General features: G+C 36.4%; 1 protein-coding gene and 1 pseudogene across 1 annotated transcript in view; both read right to left on the bottom strand.

The window, feature by feature from the left end:
- Positions 1–3,049: 3,049 nt before the first annotated feature.
- Positions 3,050–3,408, bottom strand: LOC124082096 (trafficking protein particle complex subunit 2-like protein; annotated as a pseudogene).
- A 9,872-nt stretch (positions 3,409–13,280) lies between these two features.
- Cpa6 (carboxypeptidase A6) overlaps positions 13,281–22,315 on the bottom strand; it is a 326,683-nt gene continuing 317,648 nt past the window's right edge. Inside the window, exons 9-11 of the mRNA XM_046428625.2 lie at positions 21,803–22,005; positions 17,331–17,415; positions 13,281–14,004 (exon numbers count right to left, since the gene is read on the bottom strand). Coding sequence (XP_046284581.2) covers positions 13,817–14,004; positions 17,331–17,415; positions 21,803–22,005 — 476 coding nt within the window. The 3' untranslated portion in view covers positions 13,281–13,816. The remainder of the gene's footprint in view (positions 14,005–17,330; positions 17,416–21,802; positions 22,006–22,315) is intronic.

Here is a 22,315-nt window from a genome sequence, read left to right as displayed (position 1 = left end):
ATTTGTGATGAGCACCAACATTTTGGGGTCATTTAACATGCATTTTATTCTTTGTATGTATTTTTTCTAAATTTGTTTCAATGATATAACATTTGTCTCAAATGTTTATATGTTCATAGAGTTATATGTTCTTTTATCCCTGGAATCCCCTAAGAATGTGAGCAAAAGGGAACTTCATAGAAATATTTCTCCATAGGGCATAATATTAAATTCCATGCTGCTAGCATTGTAAATTTTATGTTCCATCTGGGTAGTAGACTTTTAAAGTGATAATTAGATGCTGCGCCATCAGGTACATTGAAAAACATTAAAACATTAAATAACTTGGTGAATGTTTAACTTATATTAACTAAAACAGGGGTATCTATTCTCCTCTGTCTTTACTTTAGGATGTACCACTATGATCCATTCTGGCCTCAGAATAAAGATACTTTATTCCTACTGTAAGGGTCTTTCCTACTGTAAGGGTCCTGGGTTGCTATAGAAACGTCTTCATTATGGATCCCTATGGAGGTGCAGTGATTCCATTTACTAGACAATTGGAGACTGAGTGATGGGTGTTCTACTAGGGCTGCCCTAAGGGGCCTTATCCAGTTGTGGGAAAATTCACCACTGGCACAGTTCTTCTCAGGTATCCCTTCCTAGGTCCTCTGGCACAAGTACTTCCTGACTTATGGGCCCAACTCAGATATTCCAGGGATTCCCTGACTAAATCTACTTCTTCCTTTCCCTTCCTCAAGTTCTTATGCCTCCCCTTAGGCCAGATAAATATCAGGTACCCTCCTCTGGCTTTGAGGGTAGGGGGAAAGGATGCTATCATTAGGGATTTACTTGTGATTTTTAAAGGGAAAAGGAAAAATGTATATATGACTTAAATTCCTTGCCATATAGCAAAATATTTTGAATATGTAAAAACCTGAAAGCAATTCCATTTGTATGAAGTTCTAGAATGAGCAAAACTTCTCTATGATGATAAAAATAACAATAGTGGTTGCTTCTGGAGGGCACATTGCTTAGAAAGGAGATCTTTTCTAAAGATCTTTCTAGAGTGAAGGAGATATTCTATATCTTCAGGGAGTGGGAATGTATTAAATGCTTGTCAAAACTTGCAGGACTGCATATTTTGTATACATGTAGAGAGACAAAGCAGAATGTCAAATAGTTAAAAACAAAAGAGAAAGGACAATGTAAGAATAACTTATCAAAGATTTATATTTCAAAATTTTCTGACTTAAAAGAGGGCCAGTTATAGGAAAAGACTGATCATGAGCATTCAGCTCTGCTAAGGGCTAAAATCATGTTTATCCAGAGATAATTGTTTCTTATTAGAAATCCAGTACTTTGCATAAAATAAAGCTCTTGAACAGAGAGAAAAGAGTTTGCACATAAATTAAAATTAGCTAGATGAGATTTGGTATTCTTTGTTTTTGTCAGTAGCCCACAGCCAATGTTTCCACCCACAGAGTGTCCACAAAGTTTGCAAATATAGGTGAATCTTTGCTATGTTTGCTCATGTTAATGGACCACCAATTAGTGCCCATGCCTGACAGGGGAGGAAGGTCACCCCAAGAACACCACCACAGACCCAGACTGGTGAAGGACTGGAAGGACAGTAATTTCTAAAATTGGGTTGGATGACGTAGCATGGTGGAGTATGCTGTGTTCTGGCCAGATCAACACACCCTTAGGTATGGGGTAAGGATGCCAGAAAAAAATAGGACACAGGATGGAAAGTTAAATTTGAATGTTAGATAAGCAACAATAATTTTTAGCATAAGAATGCATGGAATACTTACATATCCCTTTCACATGTGGGATAGACTTGCATGGGACATACTGGCAAAGGACATAATTATACTAAAATTTTGTTTTTAACTTGAAATTCAAATGAATCAAGTGTCTTCCAATATTTTTATTTGCTATGTTTAGCAAATGTGGCATATTTTTAAAAGGTAAGGTTCTCTTCTCCAGTGAAAATTAGAAACACAAATAATCTGAGCGTGTGGTTCTCAAACCTTAGCTTGCATCAGAATCACCTACAGTGCTTGTTAAAACCCAAACTATAGAATTTTAGTAGGGCTGGAATGAGAACCCCAAATTAGAATTTTTAACATTCCTAGGTGTTGTTGATCCTGATGATTCCAGGGATCACATCTGAGAATTGCTGCACTGAGATGATGCATTACAGATACATATGCAGGGATTGTTAGATATGCTGTGTTAATGTGTCCTGTTCTTTTGCAACTTTGCTGGCACATTAAACTATGTATTGCTAATGAGGGACAACATATCAACACGTCATGCATTGTAATGTAATATCAATAAATCATTTTTATGTATAGTTGCTTATGTTTTCAGACTTTATTCCCACTCTATTGGTAAGTTATTTGCCTCTATAGTGAATGGATTGCCTTTTAATGAAGGCAAAATTGAAATTCCAAGTGAGAATAGAATTAAAATTTTGATAAACCCATAAATAATAACATCATAGTACCTTTTTTAAATTGTATACCAAATAAATATTTAATAAGGAGAGCCAGTCAGGGATTCTACTTATATTTCATTAGCCACCACCCCAATTTCCACAGCAAATTAGGTATACACATAGCTTTCACATAATCTCAGGATTTTGAGTGTACCTAGAACAGAGTTTCCATGTCATGACTTTTCCAGGGACCTGATGATCTTAGAGGAAGATAAAAGAGGTGTTTGTGCTCTTCATAGACCTATAAAATATTAAAATGTTCTAAAGTAATTTTGAGGTTGATATTTTATATTCCTATCACTAAAATTTTGATCTGTTTTGCTTTTCTATTTATTGGCTTACTGATTTGGATCAACATACCCCTCTTCCCCAACCTTTTCATCTCATAAAACCTTTAGTTGAGAGGTACCATGCACAGAGCCTTGCCCTTCCAACAGCACATCTGTTACATTCAGGAAGAGGCAGTGTTGATAAGTATACATTTCCACGACACAGTTATATATAGAATGCTTCTCTTTGAGATAAGATAAGGCAGCAGAGTTCTTATACAACAGACCTGTATCGTCATTGCCATCTTTCAAAGGTCCTAGACTGAATGAGGTCCCCAGAGTTATAGAAAGGATTGCAAATCACAGCTGCGCAGAAGTTAAGCAGCTTCAGGAACATGCTGCAAATGTCTTGAAGGGCTGTGTTGGAGGAATACACCACCATGACCAGCTTCACTTTAGAGCTTATATGACTCATAGTCTTCTATAGGGTAGAGCAGGTCCAGGGAGAGCTCTCTCTGGTCCACTAAGGCATTCCCCATAGTAGAGATCTTTTCTACCATGTTTAGGGACATGGAGCAGAACTTCAGCTTACAGGATGTTGCAGAGGTAAAGAGGGTGATTCTCCTTGGCAATCACCATGATGTACACTGCCATCTTGGGAGGTCCAGCATCAGTGTTACTGAACCAGGTCCATTTTGTCTGTTATGCAATTTTCCAGTCATTGAAATGACAACATTTGCAAAAGAGAAAGTTTGTTCATGAGGTGGCCAAACTTGAGGTGAGAACCCCAAATCTCAAACCTGCTTTCCCGAGGACAGAGTGAGAGGTATTTATGGGATAAAGAAACTGGGTGGTCTGAGGAATGGGGAAAGATGACTGGAGGTAATAAAAAGTGAAATAATTGGTGCTTTGTCCATGCATAATCAATCTGTCATAGGACACATGTTAAGAAAACAGCAACATTAGTATGCTCTGAGGGTAGAGTTTTTGGCCCTCTGATGTCAAATGGTTACTCATTTAATGCTTTTGTAGGTCCAAGTTAAGGGTCAGTGGTTTCAGATGGTTTGAGCTACTTCCAAGTTCTTGAAAAACAACTTAAGCAACCATTATCATGTGACCAATATGTCAGAGGTGTTATATATAGTAAAGCTAACAGGAGTGTACTACCTAGCTAGGTGACCTCTAAAATTAGTGATAAAAGCAAGTAACTAAAACCAAGTGAAAAAGTGAAGTTCAAGGGTTTATTCAGGTTTTCTCTTGGGTTCACCAAGTGCCTTGAGTTACTTTTTGTTGTTGTAGTTGTTGGATTACCTTGAGTGAGGGAAATACACAAGAAAGCAATATACCAGAAAAGAATGAAAGAAGGGTTCCAAAAAATTTTGTTTTTAACTAGAAATTTTTTCTGAATGTCTGAGTTTTTTGGCCACTATTGGAGACTGTGATCTACCACAAATGCATATAAAATCTAGGGACTATCTTGGTAGAGATACTATGTGCTGAAATACTTATGGGTGAAAATGACATGTCTATGCTTTACTTTAAAATAGTGCAACAAGAAAAAGTTGGAGGAGGAAATATAAGTTTGGTAAAATAAAATGTTAATAACTGCTGAAACTTAGTGATGGAGTTTATCATACTATACTGTCTTTTTGTGTTTGAAAACTGCAATAATAATTTTTAAAAAGTGTAAGTACTCAACTTATATTCTGTCTTACCACTAATGGGACAAGAAACCATATTCAAATCACTTAAATATTCTATGCCTCAATTTTTACAAATGATTATGTAGCAATTAGTCACATCAAGTAATTATTGAGCAAGGCTTAGTATGTAGGTTGCATTCTGGTGTTAATGTCTAAATTCCCAGTGTAGTAGGGACAAACGAGGCAAGACACCAAAGATAGCAGGAAACAGTTTTATTTGGCTGCAGCCAGGTTCAGAGGGTACAGCCTTTGCTCTAATCAATCAATCCCTGAACCCCGAGTTCAGGGAGTTTCAGAGCTTTATATCCAGTGTGTAAGGGGAGGGGCTCAGAAGTTCACAGTCTGCAGAAGTTCACATAAAAGCAGCTTTTTCTTTCACTATTCTGGGCAAGTTAACCCTTCAAGGACAACACCTGAGAAGGGGAGAGCTTCTTCTCCCCTTTTTTTTCCTCCCCCTACCAGCTGTTACCATGGAGCACATTTGTAACTTATCTTAAAAATGTAGACATCTCTGTGAAGCCAAGCTCAAGGCCAGAGGTCTTGTTTGCACATTTCTTCAAAGTACTATACTGGATATATTTGTGAAAACTAGTAAGTGGGTGTCCAGCACCTAGAGTGCTGGTATCTTCTTGGCCAGTGGCCAAATAAACAGGGTGACACGAAAATAGGAAGTTTATCTACATTGAACTCTTTTGCAGAGACTCTTTTGCTGACAGTCCTAAAATCATCCATGTTGAAGATTTCTGGAGAGACCCAGTTAAGATTTTTCAGTTGAGAAACGGGGTGCCACTTCATCAGGGATATTGTCACTGTACTAAAAAGCATAATGTACTTTCAAAAAATTTAAAGCACTTCCCAGATGTTATTATCATACCATCCATTGTTGAAATTCTTTGAGTGCAAATGCATGGAGCACTGTTCTTTGATAAATGAAGTTCCCAAAGACAGTCTCCCCCACCTCCCCATGTTTAAGAATAATCATTAGGTTAGTTGTCTTCTTAAAGAGTAGCAGCTTAGATTTCTACATTGAGAATAGGACAGAAAAAGAAAAGTAATATGTTATACATCTTGGCTCCTTTTATATTTCTGAGGAAAAAGCAAAGCAACTTTTAAGTACCATGTCTCTACTACATGGTAATATAGTTTAATCTGGACCCTGTTGTGGTCATTTCCCCAAAAGGTAGGTATTTTGCTTAATGGGTGAAAATATGCAAGCTGTGTATACATATGAGTCCCAGTGATTTTTAACATTTTGGGTTATAACCCAGGGCATGACTGTGTGGCTTACTGCCAGAACAGGGAAGTTGACATCCTCCTTCCTATGTGTGGACTTGAAGCCATGGGCAGGGTTCAGGTCCAGAAATGACTTGTGACCTAAAGAATGGAGTGCACGATTACATGCACAGCCATCAGAGAGAAGTAGTAAACTGTCCATCCCTGACTTGTGCCAAAGAAGCAGGAAAAACAAAATGACTGTGAGCTGCAATGAGGATACACCTTGCACCAGTGGAGGAGGGACAGACATAGGTGTGATGTACTAAAGTGGAGGGTGTGCTTGGCTGCCAGAATCATTAGAGATTCTTTCCTGTGGTGATTAAACAATTATTCCTGGCTAGAAGGTGCATTCTATGCAAAGAAGTCACATTCTTTTGTACCTTGGTATGTCAGAGCTACCTGTACTTTGTCAAAGGACAGTTAAATGACAGTACTTCTTCCTGGGGCACCTTGGGAGGTTAGTTTGGCAGGAAGAGGGGAGACAAATCTTTGAGAGCCATTTGGAAAAGAGGTGGGAGCAGTTTCCTGGGAATCAAAGGTGACAGGGCATGCTGGTTATCCAGAGGGGAAAGAGAAATTGCTGACAGAGAAGGCATTTATGCGAACTGTATTCTCTTTGTAATTTTGCTTGTGGATTACCTTAACAGAAAACAGTATCAATTACATAGCAGTTATCCAGTAAACATTTATTGAATAAATGCACAATCTCTTGGGACATGGATTTTTCTCTGAGAGATTACTTGTTTGCTATATTCGCACAGTAGTAAGTATATCCAATAATTATTTTAGCCTCATTAGTTTAGGCTTTTAAGAATGAAATTCTTATCCCCAGAATGCCAAAGAGAAATATTTCTTCCTGTAAAAACCAATAATTAAATGATTTTCTCCTCCTTTTAGAGGAGTTATTTAGGGAAACATTTTTTCCCAAGGTGTTATACTTTGTCAACAGTTGTCAATGAAAAAAAAATGAATTCTCTAATTAGTTAAAAAAGGTATCCTGTAGTTTGAGTGTGAGAAATATGGATCAGAGTGAAATCCTAATGATCATTTATACATAGTCAATGAAGTTCTCAGCATGCTTTGATTAGATTAACATTTTCCCCCCTCCAGTAAAAAAGTCTACCTATGCTCTTACATATTCATAAAATTTAGAAAAACTTGCTTGGTATGGATTTGCTGCTGTTTTCTATGTGATCCCTCCTTTCATCCTCATAATACATCTGTAATATAGGTTTTGTTATTCCCATTTTACATATGAAAACTAAAGGAGGATTCTTCTTGAAACCTAGGACTACTAATCAGAACTTTTCTAAATATAAAGGGAAACATACTTCTTATCTCATTTTGTCCTCTCTTTACAAGAACAAATTATACTTAGGGTTTTGAAGAATACCCTATTCCATGGTCTACACTGGACTTTTTCATTAATATTTTGGAAACAAAGCTGTACTTTTCCCTCCCCTAGTGTAGAACTGAAAGCTGTAGATTAAAATCTGTAAGTAACATTATCCTGCAGATATTGCCTAGGCTAGACATAAAATTAGAGTCATTATGGAAAACTGAGACATTATTCTTATATTCAACTCAATGAAGTTTTTTAGAAAATGTATTATGTGTACTAGAAGTTGATGCTGGTTGATTAAACAGAAAAGAAGGTTATTATATGAACATTTGCGAGAGAACTAGCTCAAAGATGAGTTGAGAAATGATGTCCAACTACAGGCTGCAGAACTGGTCTGAGTTCTGCAGAGTTTAACCAGAGATCCCTTTATTGTCACAAACACTAAGGGACACCGCTGCTGCCCCTAGCCCATCACTGCCATTTCTGCAACAGGAATATGGCCCATTTTCCCCCTGCCACATGAATTCTATGTGGCACCTCCTTAAAAAAACACATTAAGTGCACAATCTAATATTGTTCACTGTAGGCATGATGTTGTATAGCAGACCTATAGAATATGTCTTGCATAACTGAAACTTTATAGTGTTTACATTTCTGAGTCTAAAAAAACATTGATTTGATTTCAAGTTCTCAGTTCAGAATTATTTCTTTGGGAGTAAATAATGATTGTCACAAATAGTTGAGTCTTAGACACTCCTCTTTAGTTCAGTGTTGTCTCTTTAGGATACCCTTAATGCATTTCTTGTGATGGCTTGTGACAGGTGCAGCGACACTTACTTCAAATATTCATTCTTTTATTAAATTTTGTTGACCCTGATACAAAACCACTAAATCACCTATTCACATTTGCTGCTCCACTGAATGAAAACTTTACATGGTATTTCAGATTGATATTGCTTGAGATAGGTAGCTGGGTATAAATACATCCAGCAACACAATTTCTGCTTAACAGACATCAGATAGTCTACTTTAGAATATTGAACACAGCTCTAAATTACTGAAGGATTCTATCTAGGACAGCAGGAAACCATGCCTCTGACAAAAGTATAGCTATAGCAGAAATTCAATAACTGTCTTAGTTTGGTTTTTATTGCTATAACGGAATACCACAGACTAGGTGATTTGCAGTGAATAAAAGTTTATTTAACTTGCAGTTTTGGAGGCTGGAAGAGCATGGTGTTGGTATTTGGTGAGAGCCTTCTTGCTGCATCAAAACATGGGTGGATAGCAGCACATGGTGCAAAAGGAAACCTGCTAGCTCAGATTTCTTTTCCTCTTATAAAGTCACTAATGCTATCATGGGGCCCCTCATCTAATCTTCATTACCTCCAAAAGGCCCTACTTCCACTGTTAACATATGAATTAGAGGATTAAGTTTGCAACACATGAACTTTTGGGGAACATATTCAAACCATAACAACAATGATCCTATCACCAATCATTTGGTTGTTGCAAACTATTTCTTCCAGATTGGGCACACTTGATGGACACCTCACTGCCTGGAGGAGCTGTTATCTTTCACTGGGAAGCATTTACTTTTGAGTCAGTTTGAAATTTAGAGCCCACTGTTTTCAGTGTTATGTGGTTAGGTCATGAAGCTAGCCCCTTTGTTTAACTCATCACTAAATTATAAGGCTGATTTTAGCATCCACTTACTATATAATTGGATGTACTTGCCTCACCTACCTTGGGCTGGTGCAGTAAGAATGGACTCCTTAGGTAGAGGGCCCCATAGGTCATCCACTGGGGAAAAGAGGGGATAGTCCTAGAAGTCACAACTGCAGAAGCAGGGTCGGGGTTAGAAATGAGGAGTTAATTAAAATCAGCCTTCGAAGATCATCAGGCTACCTTATTTTCATGTGCATTATTCATATGTTTTAGTAGTTCTCAGTGCAGTGTGCTTCGTGATATATTAGATATTCAATGTAGTTGTTTTCAGGTTTATTATGCAATATTCTTATTATGATTCATGAAAATATTCCATTAAATTGCTCATATAATTACTGTGCTTAATCTACAACATACTTTAGTTAATGTTGCATAGAATTCTGATTTAACCAATTAGATTTGATCAAGTATAACTTAACTGCAAATACTTCCTATGATGAACAGGTCCAAAATAATTATTGAGAGCTAAGGTAGCAGTCAACTCTAACTAAAACTAACAAATTTCCTGTTAAGAAGAGCACATAATAATTTCAACTATAATTTTATCATTTAGAAAGCTAAATTATAAGGAGTAGCTTGTTCTGTTTCTATTAGTAGCCTGTTAAAAAATCTGATTGGGCATGTGAAAACTCAAAAAAATATGTTTCATATACCTCAGAATGTGACTCTGGTTGGAAATAGGTTTGTTACAGATGTAATTAGTTAGAATTATGCCATAGTGAAGTAAGGTGGGACCCTGATCCAGCATAACTGCTACCTTTATAAGAAGCTGGCCATATAAAGACTGAGACACAATGCCATTGGAGACCAGGCAGAAATTGGAGTTATGCAATGGCAAGTGAAGAAATACCAAAGATTTCTGACAAAGCACCAGAAGCTAGAAAGAGGCAGAGAAGGATTCCTCTAAACATTTCAGAAGGAGCATGGCTCTGCTGACATTTTGATGTTGGACTTCTAGTCTGCAAAACTGTGTGACAATAGATTCCTCTTGTTTTAAGCTACCCAATTCGTGGTCCTTTATTTGACAGCCGTAAGAAACTGAACCCTTGATAAATCTGATTAAGTTGAGAATTAAAGCTCAATATAGCCAGAATCCATGAAATTACTTTTATAATAGTGGGGGGAAACATATCTTGCTAAACTATTTTAAAAAATGCATGTACTATTTTGAGTTGAAGAAAATTTTATATTCTGAAGTATTGACATAAACATAACACTTCTGATCCTCACACACAGCACCTAGAAGAGTGCCTCAAACACATATCATCCCACAGTACATTTTGTGGCTTAGTTTAAAAAGATTTAAAAATGAAAATATCCTATAAATATTAAAATGCCCACTTATAGAACTTGAGCCATAAAATGTATATATACAGTGCTACTGAAATATGAGTGTAATCACTGAAAAGAATTTGCATGAGGTTCATGAAGGCGAAAATTTTATCTCAAATAATAAACTATATTCCATGAAGTTTGTATATTATTCAAATTCTATATTTTGTTACCCTTATTTTGATTTTGAAAAAAAAAATAAAAAACACTCTTAGCACCTATGCTATGGGAGATAGGGAAGGACAAATAAAATAAATTTTAGTTCTGGGGGTAGGAAAGATGGTGGAATGAGACAGACATCATTACCCTAGGTACATATATAATTGCATGAATGTTGTGTCTCTACTTTGGGTACAATCAGAGAAATCAAAAGTTGTGTTCCATTTGTGTACAATGAATCAAAGGGCATTCTGCGGTCAAGTATAACTGATTAGAATAAATAAATAAATAAAATTAAAAAAACAATAGGGTTTAATAAGGATGGAGGTGAGTAATGTACTGACAGAAGAACTTGGAGAGTTATCTATAAATTCTTTGGCTTTTTTCCACCCTGAATACCCAAAAGTTGACTTTTATTTGGTTGTCACAGGGGTGATGTTTGATGGAAAGTCATCAATAGACACCAGCAAAGAATCTGATACAGGTTGCTAACAAACTAGGAACTGTGACATGCTCCTGGCCAAAGTGAAAAGTTTCCTGGCATTGAGAATCCATGAAAGTCACCAGATGACACCAGCTGGTTGATATGCATCTTGTCACATCCTTTGAGAAATAGCATCTTTCCATTCTTGGGAATTTTTAAAAGCCTCCAGCCCTCTGATTTTTGTGGACATTTTGACTTGCCTAGTCTACTGGCAAAAATAAGTATTATAGTACCCACTACCTCCTGACCATTTCTGAATGCATATTACTAGATGGGGTCAAGTGAAGTTTAAATTCTCAGGTGTACTGTTCTTTGGCAGGACCAAGCCTCTGAGATCCATTTCTGCAAATATATCACTGTTACTACAAAATAAATAATAAATAAATTAGGTTGGCAAAACATAGACAAACTAAATATTTTCTGATTGTTTATAATATTTTGGTTTTTGTGCTAGATACTCCTGTACAATCTCATTTAATATTTAAAAAAATTTTAATTTTGGTATTATTGTTATAGAAACAATGTGCATATATTTTACAAACATCAAAAAGATCATTTGGTGAGTAATTAAAAATTTGTTTTTCTAAAATTTTCATTTTTCTTTAAAAGGGATATGCTCTTTAGTATGTGTATTTCCTAATTGAAAGGCTTATGTTAAAATAATAGTTCTCCGTTCTCTCTTCTCACTCCCAATTCTCTTTCATTAGGCCCGAAATTTTTGATCTTTTTAGTTCTTTCCTTTCACATTTACTTCCTTATTTCTAAGGTACATTCTTATACAGATATTTCTTGATTTTTCAGCTTTCGAGATTGATTTCCTTCCATGGAAGACAAAGATTTAGCTTTCCTATATAACCTCCTGTCACATGCACTTCATTCTTCCTATCTTTCCTGTACATTTATAACATTATTTTGACTGTGTAAGTATTATTTATAGCTAAGATACATAGCATTACTAGGATTCCATATCTTCTCATATATAATTCTTTATTTTCACCAGTTAAAAACATTTCTTTTGTTTGCTTGGTTTTCTGTGCTTTTATTAGGAATTAATTGCTCAGTTCTCTATGTAAATAAAAATTGCCTCTGAGCATATTTTTCTCCCCATTTCACATTTTATCTTCATATTCACAAAAGTATTTAGTCCTCCTCCTTCTACTCCAAGTTGTTCTAGGCATCTTTTCCTTCATAATCATCTTGATATTTTTCCCCATTCCTTTCTCCTGGCTGTATTCACCCTATTCTTGGATTCTACATCTTTCTCTTGGTTTGCTCTTTCTTTGTGATAGAGCATATCCTCTAGGAGTTTCCTGAGAAGGTTAATTATAAAAGACCTCACTTATCCTACAGCCTACCTTCATTTTCCATCAATAGTTTCCTTGGGTATAGATTTGTATGTATGACTTTTTTCTCAGAACTCTGAAGGCATTTTTCTATCATCATCAAGTTTTGGTGGTGCTTCAAGTTTGGTGGTGCTACTCAAGTCCTCATTCCTTTGTCTGGGGTCTCTTTCTTCCCTCTGGAAGTTTTTAGGCCTATTCCTTTATCCTGGTGGTGTTCATGATACATCTTGGTCAGATAAATCCTCTAAGAGGATTTGCATTTGCTTTTACCAAATGCTTATGCGTATTACCATTCTGGGATTAATCTGCATTAAATTCTTGGCTAGTGGTTTATCAGACTATTTACAAAGTCTGAATCTGGGCCATGAACCTGTGTGAAGGCTGATGTATGGTTCCAAATTCTCAGTGGTGATTTCCCTTGACTCCACTCTTGCCAAAATTTGAAATGGTCAGTTTTCTCTGGGGTCCATTAAAAGGAATATGAAGTACTTTTCTGACATGGAAGGTACAACCCATAGTTCTGGTAGGAAAAGAACATATTCAAGTTCCCAACTTGAAGTGCATTTGGGCTTTGTTCATTCCTCAAAATGCTGAATATCAAGAGTCTGTACTCAGCTGGTTTGACAAATGCTTTTAGGATAACATTGTACCGCTTACTTTTCTAGGTTTCTATCTTCACTCAATGCCTGGCCTGAGATTTCCTTGCTTTATAGTAGGATGATTGTAAGATGATTTAAAAAATTGAATTTTGTCCATAAATTTTAGTTATTTCCAGCAGTCCAGATACTGTTCCTGTCTTCTTCTTAGAAATGAAAGGCTATGTTACCTTTCTAAGCCTTGATTTCCTTATCTGAAATAGGTATTGTGAGAAATGAAATTGTTAGTGTAAAGATCCTAACTCTGTGTCTGACACCTCAATGAATATTTATTCTATTTTTTTTTGAGTGGCATTCTCAGAGTCTCAACATAAGTTGCTTTATTTTGCTGTGTTTTTATAGATATATGGTACACTAATACCAGGTGAAGAGAAAGCAAATAATCTAAGGTTTTGAAAGATTGTGTGTTTGGTATATTAAAAAAATTGTGTGTTCTTTCCATTTTAAAAATTTCTATTTCAAATGAGAAACAAGTAATTAAATATCATTATTAAACTAGGTCTTATGAGGGCCTGACATTTATTGAAGCTAAAGCCATGATTTATTTGTACATTTCTTGAGACAAAGGAATTTGAAAACATTCCCTGTAATCAAGACATAAAATGGATGCTTTTTCTTTTGCAATACTGGGGATTGAACCCAGAGTCTCACACATGCTAAGCAAGTGCTCTATCACTGAGATATACTCTCCATCCTTTTTAAGAAAAATTTATTTTGAAACAGATCTTGCTAAGTTTCCCAGCTAGCCTTGAATTTGCAATCCTCCTGCCTCAGCCTCCTTAGTAGCTGGGATTACAAGTATGCACCACCATGCCCAGCTAGATGCTTTTTCTTATAACAAGCTAGGCTATGCCCTAAATTTTACCATTTTGTATTATTACAAAGTATCAAATTGCACTAAGAAAATCCTTTTAAAGTCCATAGTTATGTTCATTCTAAAAGGTTGCCCTTCTCTTTAAAAACAATTTCAACCCAGTGCCAAGCAGCCTTTGGTGAAAATCAGCTCTCTCTTTGGTTGTTGACCTGACCCTGGAGTCCTATCAGGGACACTTTTTTAGCAGGTGCATTGTGATATTCTTCACAGCCAGCATGGTCTCTGTACAAGTAGGTCTGATGAGCATCTCTGGGAGTAAAAATCCAAAATGCCCAGTGTCACGTAGTTCAAAGGCAAATGCATAGGGTATTCCATTTTTGTAAGCCCAATCCATTGAGCTACCAGAACTTACATCTGAAAGTTTAAAAAAAGAAAAGATTATCCTCACTAAAGAATCTGCATAATTTCAAAATTATATATATATATATATATTGCTTAGTAAGATATACTAAATCCTTCCAATGAAATACCATTTCTATGAGAATGATTTAACAGTAGTTCTTTGGCATCCAGCTCATGGAGCTTATAAATCATACCTGCTATCAGCTTTGAAGATCTAACCTGAGTATTAATGCTATGCCAGTATGATGACCTCAAAATTTCTCAACCTCAATTCCAATAATGTTTATCTTCACCTTCACTTTATTCACCAATAAAACAACCTACGCTGTGGACTTTTAAAAAAATATTAAAATTAAAATATTTTTGTTCTTATCACTCAATTCTTCTCTACTTCCAAGGTCTTGAATATTAAAATTCTGTTCCCCTCTTTCATTTCTTCCACTTCCCCTCTTTTTCCAGGCTTGCTGAACTTGTCCCTTGTCTTTACATAAGCTTGTAGTTTTCAGATTCTCCCTGCCTTTCTTGTGGTTTCCATTCAGGGGCAATTTACTAGCTTTCTCACCAGACCCCTCATATGCCTCCTTCCTGTATTTTTTCTGCCTTTGCTTTGCTGTTGTTGAACTTCTGGCCCAGTTCCCCTGCTGTCACTCCAGGTAGGGCAGTGAGATGATTCATCTTTGATGAACAGGTATTCTATAAAATCATACTGCCTGATCACCAAAGTCGTCTTCTGCTCCCAGTGCTGCTCTGTGCTGTTTTTTCATAGTCCTGCACTTACTGGCACTCCCCATTCTCTTCTTGTCCCACCCATCACTTTACCACTGACCCCCATATTCTAGATGATGGCTCCATTGGCTCCTCTGTTGACCTCAGAGCCCTCTAAGCTTTCTCTTAGCTCAGAGAAAGTCATGCTAAATATCTTTTACATGGGTCATCTCTTGATACCATTTATTATTATTGTCTGTATAAAGGGAGGATCCCTTTGTTTCATTCACACATTTTCTTTCTCTTGCATCTGCATCAACCCAAATAAATGCTCAAGGACCCCTTTCTTCTCATGATCCTGCTATATACTCTTGGTTACCATCCTCTTTTTCTTCTTCTTCTTTTTTTTTTTTTGTGCTTGATAACTTAAAAGAAAATCTATATATGTTGCGTCTAATCCTTATATCTTTCTTGCTGGTTCTTGCTGGTTCTTGCTTCTATCCACCTATAAAACTTCATTTATTTTTTAAACTTTTATTTATTTTTATGTGGTGTTGAGGATCAAACCCAGAGCCCCACACATTTAAGGCAGGCGTTCTACCCCTGAGCCACAACCCCAGCTCCCAAACTTTATTCTTGAAGGGTGATCATGTCCACATGTTTATTCTCCTTTTTTGGTTTTTGTTTTCCCCTTAACATAGCTGACAATCCATCCTGGCATCCCTCTCCTTCTAGTTCCTATGACCTCACACATTCCACCTTTTTAGTACGGACTGGAAACACAGGCACTAAAGAGAAGACCACCAACCTGCACTGTGTCCAGTCCTACTACCTACCTTGTGATTACTCTGTGCCTCAGGTGCCTTTTAGAAAAAGGGAATGATGCTAATGTCTGCTACTTAAGGTTGATGTGGTAATTAAATGAAATACTAAATCACTTGAAAGTGCTTATGAAATATTAGCTATTATTATTTTACATCTTTACATCCCAGTGCCTAATACATAGTGTTTAGTCCAATAGACTCTTCAATAATCATTTATTAAATTAAAAAATGTTTTATGGAAAAATATTCATATACTTTTTTCCTGAAATACATATGATTCAGTTTGCCATAACACTATTATTATTATCATCAAATTTCCAAAACATGTTCATTTACTCAAACAGCATTACATTTATGCTATTTTTCTCAGGACAAGTGAGGATGAAATCATTATGTGAAGATGACAACTAAATGGATCGGCTATTTCTCAAATTCCTTGTGCTTCTATCAAGGACAGAAGATAAACTGTGGCTTTAGTGTCCTCTGGTTAGAGTACATTGGAACTACAAACAGTAGTCATATTAGCCAAAGTCAGAGACAATATGTGCCAACAGTTACATCATGGTGATGTGACAGCCTCATTTCTATGGCAACAGATTGTTCTTGGTAAATATAACACTATGACTGTGCCTTTATTCCAAGCTGACAAGGTGAACTGTTAATAAGATTTGTTTTAAAAAATTAATGTTTTAATTATGTTATTATATGTATTATGTTGATATTAGTTGGTAATGTGAATTTTAAAAAAATATTATTTTCCCCCTTTCAGGATAATGATTGGAAAACACTTATAAAATGATCTCAAAAAAATCTATTAATGCTTGTGTCATTGTTAGGACAAGCGTATTTGATAAGCAATGCTAATTGACAAACCAAGCTGTTGTTCTGAAGGCTGAAGAAACCGAGGGGCAAGATGTTAACGACGGGCAGATTAAAAGACATCAAGAAGAGCATTTTTTCATGTACTTGTTGATTGATTGTATGTCCTCCTCTGAGAAGTGTCTGTTCAGAAATTTGCTGCCTTACTGAGGAGCATCACCAAATGCTACTATCTGTACACATCCCTACTGCATGTGTTTGCCATCATAGGCACACGAAGACATTCAGCTCTATGTGATTCTCATCTGTCATAGAGTCAATAAATTTTAGAATTTGAAAGGCCATGAGAAATGATCTAGTCTCATTCTTCATGTTACTGTTGTAGAAGCTGAAGCCCAGCATTAATAAATATCTTGGCCAGGATGACACACCTGGAAGATTTAGGACTAGAATCCACATCTTACAGTTCTTTGTTCTGGTTCTTCCCATATACTCGGTTGCTTTTTGCTTCATAGAAGAGAGGAAATACTTTAAAATCACTTTTAAAAGGAGAATTCAGCTAAGATGCTATATAGGAAATAGTATTTCAGAACAAGAATAGTGAAGGAAACGAAAAAAGGGGAAACTGTTGTAAGCTGGAATTCTTACTTCATTATCTTCATGAGGCCCATTTCCACCCTTACGGTAGTCGTAATTGCTTAAGGAGCCCGTTTTGGTACTTTCTACTATCATAAGATCTCAATTCAACTTGCAGTCATTACTGCATGTTTAGCATATTCTCTGCTTAGGATTTGTTTAAATTGGTACAGCGATTTCTGTCAAGCTGTGTAAAACTAATCAGATATAAACTCTCTCCATTTTCCTTGGCTAATTTGATAGTCACAAATTTCACTCTAGAGAGAATACACTCTCTGCTTTTTAAAGAGAAGTCATGATTCAGGATATTGGTTCAAGAGAGGTGATTTTAATACAAGTACACAGGAAACTTACACAATGTTCTGGAGGCAGGCCCATATCTGTACCGTACTCCATATACTGATCGAAGTGCTTTCACTGCTTTATAAGCTGCAGATTCCTAGGAGGGGAAATGAAGAAGTTATAACACTTACATTGTTACACTGAAACTTCTAGAAACACTGGCATGTTTCTTAAGGCTTCTGGGCCACCAACACAAAGAATAACGATGGGTACATCAGTTATTATTAATATTTAATAATATTATATTGTTCATGTCACAAGATACATGTCACAAGATACATTTGCAACATATTTTAGAACACATCATTTCACCTGATTGATTTCACAACCAACTAGAGATCGATAGTATTTCTATTTTACAGATGAGAAAAGGAAGGCTCAGTGAAATTACACGTGTAAGCTAAAGTTACATAGCAAGTGGAGCTAGGATAAGTACCCATATTTTCTGAGCTGATGTAGTGTCCTTTCCTCTTCCCTTTTGTTCAGGGACATCTCTTCCTATAAATTACAAAATGTTTGACAGAGGAAGGATAATGTCAGTCTTAATCATAGATCATATCTGATCCTTCACAATGTGCTTGTGTATAACAGATGCTTAATCAATATTTCTCATATGAATGTTGAATAAGCATAAGTCTGCAAGAGTATTTAGACAACTATATTGATTCTTAAGCATATATTTCAGTGGATATGTACAAGGTATTTAAAGCACATCTGGATCAATTAGGAAACCATCAAGCAAGAAAGACCTCTCTTACGCGATGTGTTTATCCTTACTGGGATGAGAACATCAATTTCAGAGTGCTTCATGACTTCTAAGGTTACTCAGACTCTCACAGGCTTAGTCAGGTACTGCTATGATGCAGAAATTCTAAGGTGGAACTCTTCCTAGTCGGGAAAAAATACTCAACCCAATCAAAATCCTAAAAGGTGGATATTCAAACACAAGTGAGACTGATATTGAATGTCCTTGAAAACATTTTCAAATGGTATAAAAGCACTAATTTCAACCAGGAGTTAGGAAAGTATTGTATGACAAGTGAGAGGAAAAGAAGCATGTTGAAACCAGTACAAAACTCTCCTGTTTCAATTTGCCTATGAATAATTTAATATTTTAATTGAAGAACTCTGGATAACATGGTGGTGTGTTTTGGACTGAGCTTCAGGTTGCTGTCCTCATTCAGCTCAGGGATGAATAAAGCAGTATTTGCAGTAAATGCCACCCTTTGTGGATATTCAGGGACCAGGCTTCAGGAGCTGGCAGACTATATATTATTGATCTCACTGATGATGACATTCTTCTCATAGGAGCCAACAGAAAAGGAATGCAAACACCATAATGAGGTATCTTTATGGAGAATGTTCTAAGATTTTAACATCTCCAGTGATCTTAGCAATATTCCATGGCAAGAGCAGATATTTTTACATTTAGAAAATTACTGCATTTTCCTGGTCAGGAGACTTTTGTTCCTCATTATTTCAGATGACTAAACCCATGGAAAACATCTATTACAGAAAGAGAGAGAGAGAGAGAGAGAGAGAGAGAGAGAGAGAGAGAGAGCGAGCGAGAGCGCCACTTTGTATACACAAAGCTTATGTATGGTATTAAAATTTGACTCAATGTATTTCTGTCATTTGAGTACAGGTGCAAGTTGATTAGGGGTTTGGATATGCTCTATCTACAAAAAGTGGAAATTTCATCAATTTTTCCCCAAGAATTATTTTTCAGGGAGGCACAGCTAGATACCTATTTGAAAGAATAAAGTGATTCCTTCTTTCTCTTCTCTCTGATTGTCCAAAAGGACCTCAGTCTTGCTTATTGGTCCTCAGCTAAGTAAGGAGTATATATATTTTTCAAATATTTCCATATTTAAAGCAACTTGATGAATGTGTTAAAAATATTATCAGAAACAAAGACTCAGACGGATAAAATGTTTTGAACAATTTTGATAAAATTTAATGGCTTCTGGTTAATATACAGGGATTGCCTAGTTTGAGAATTTTTAATCTTAGTTTTAGTGATTTAGGTTATATTTAACTGCCTCAAGGATTTCTCAACAATAGCACTATTGATTTTTGGGCTGAATAAATCTTTGCTGTGGGGGGCTGTAGGATGTTTGGCAGGCAGTATCTTGGCCTCAACCCACCAGATGCCAAATTGCATCTTCCATTGCTGTAACAATGAAAAATATCTCCAGACATTGCTGAACATCCATTGGGAGGCAGATGCATCCTTTGTTGAAAACCATTGATCTATTCTATGCCACATCCACCAATTCAAGACAAAACTAAAATAGGCTAAACTCATGATAAGAAGTTACATTTAAAATATTGATAATATTTCTCATCTCATAATTTTTATATTTTGCATAGTCCACATCATCTGTTATAAGAATATAGACACTGTGCTCAAAAAGGGCTAAACATAATATACAAATGGTTGTTTGGGAGCCAGGTCAGTATAAACAAAGGTGTAGCAGCAGCAATAACAAAAAGAAAGACTATTTGACCCACAGAGCAGCTGAAGAATAGTACTATAGAGTACAATTATTATCCTTACAATATTTCTAAACAGAAGTAATTTGCTCAGAATTCTTGGAATGCCAAGAACAAAATTGCCTTTTGACAGAATAAAAGGTTTCCCTTGCTCTCTTCTGGCCTCTCAGGTCCCCTACTCCTTCTAGGGCTTGGACATCTATATCAGGAATTCCTGAAACTCCAAGCAGTTTGTATAGTATTTGAAGTTTAAGGTATAAGGAAAAAGGAAATGCTTATCTTTCATAAAACTTTTCATTCAAGTATATATATGAAAGTAACACAATAAAAATCATTTGGTCTTTGTCCCTGGTTCCTGACATACAGCTCCTAAAACCCTTGGTGTCCAGAATGATAAGAGTGTCCTTTACATACCAGTGAGATGATTGGTGGCTGAGCCCCCCAGAAAATTTCAGGTTAGGGGCTAGTACCAGAAAGCCAAACCATGCAACCAGAGTGTTGGCAATTTCAACTATATTTCCTAACCTCTGAAGAAGGGAGAATGTCCAGAAACTGAGTTCAACCACCAATGTGCCTATGTAATGAAATCCCATAAAGTTCCCTATAAAATGGGAGAACTGATTCAAGGTTGGTGAGAACATTGGAGAGCTAATAAGGTGGTGCCCTGAGGAGCTAAGGAAGCTCTGTGACTCCCTGCCTCTATCCTACACCTTGTCTTATGCATCTCTTCCATGTGTCCTTCCTGAACTGTGCATGTTATAATAAACTGGCAATAGTAAAGCACTTTCTTGAGCTCTGCGAGTCCTTCTAGTGAATTATCAAAACCAAGGAGGAGGTGGTGGGAACCTGGAGCTCTTTAGCCAAGTTGAACAGAAGTGTGAATAAGTTGAATACCTACTGCTTGTAGCTGGTGTCTGAAGTGGGAATAGTCTTGTGGGACTGAGTCCTTAACCTGTGGAGTCTGATGCTAATCCTGGGAGGTAGGTGTCAGAACTGAATCAAACTGGACACTCAGTTGGAGAAGTGATGTTGGAAAAGACACCACACATTTGGTGTCAGGAGTTAAAACCCCTCAAACATACATAGTGAAGAATACACAGATTTTAATTTCATAGCACAACAAGTGATCCCAAATTGAATACATTCCTGTAACCACCATCTCAGGTCAAAGAATAGACCATAAGCATTTAACCAGGCAACCCCTGTGTCTCCTCTCAATCACTGAACCCCTCCCCCTTCCCCAAAGGTCATTGCTATCCTGAATTCTAACACTATTTATTAGTTTTTCTTGGTTTTGAACATTATAGACCTTTAGATGCTACAGGGTCTAAAATGAACTCATTTTACAATGTATTATGTCCTGTAGGGGATCGTCTGTTGGGTTTCTGAGATAAGGAGTAAGAGAATGCTGCTTTTTCATTTTCAAGTAATCTTATGCCTGAAAGTCTGTTCATTCTTAGTACTAACTTGTCATATGCATGCCCAGAGACTTAGTAGCATTAAGCAAATAGCACTTATAAATTAAAACTTGCTTTTAATTAATGAGAGTCAGACTATAATTTATGAACAATTATTGACTCAATAAAGTTAATTACAGCCCTGCATATGTGACCAAAGCTGTAATACTAATCAAATCCATCCTGACCTTTTCAGTATAGCCTGTGGTAAGAATGTAAATAGGCTTGAAATGACTGCATTTGAGAAGCAGTATGGTGGTTAAAAACAACAACTCTGAAGCTAGACTTGGGCTGAATGCTGACTATGATGTTTAGTAACTATGTATTCTTAGTGTAATTATTTAACCTCTCTGGGTTTCAGTTTTCTTATCTGTAAAAATTGGGATAAGAAATGTTATGAAGAATAAATGAGTTATTATATGAAACAAATAGTTTAGAATAAACACAATATATGTTTGCTATTACCAATAGCACTTAGCATCAGAAAGGAAGCATGAAGTCTGACACATTTATAAAGGGTCAAATACTTACCACACAGTTAAAATTGGGGATTGTTGCGTATTTGTAAGAATAGGGATACAACAACATCTGAGCATATGCATGAAAGGAGAGGTAAGCCCGAATGTGCTTTCTGTGTTTTCGGAGGAAGTTAGCTACAGCCTTCACTTCTGGCTCAGATTCTGGGAAAGGGCCACAGTAGGTATCGTCACAAGGGTGCATAGAGGCCCCTTCATCTGCAAGTCAGAAAAGAAAATGGGATGGGGGGAGCAGGCAGGGAAGAAGCAAGAAACACAAATCAGCATTGTTAAACTGTGATTTTTTTAAAATTTATTTTTTATAAACATATGGTGTTATTAAGCAATTTTTCTAATTTCTTATTTATAGAAATCAATGCTGAAAATTCTGAGGTGATTCAAGCCTCCATGACAAAGGAGGGTCTGAGTGGGAACCAAGTGATGATTGCTAACTAAACCTGCAATAACTACTTTTAAAGAGATGGCTGTCTATGTTTTCAGGAGGACTAATTCTATATAACCCCCAGAG

Source organism: Marmota monax, unplaced genomic scaffold (genome assembly GCF_021218885.2).
Source record: "Marmota monax isolate L192 unplaced genomic scaffold, Marmota_monax_Labrador192_F-V1.1 WCK01_AAM20220418_F8-fsc00044, whole genome shotgun sequence".
NCBI classification, from domain to species: domain Eukaryota; kingdom Metazoa; phylum Chordata; class Mammalia; order Rodentia; family Sciuridae; genus Marmota; species Marmota monax.
The sequence above is the reverse complement of the archived record's forward strand: the minus strand, read 5'-3'. Positions and strand labels throughout refer to the sequence as shown.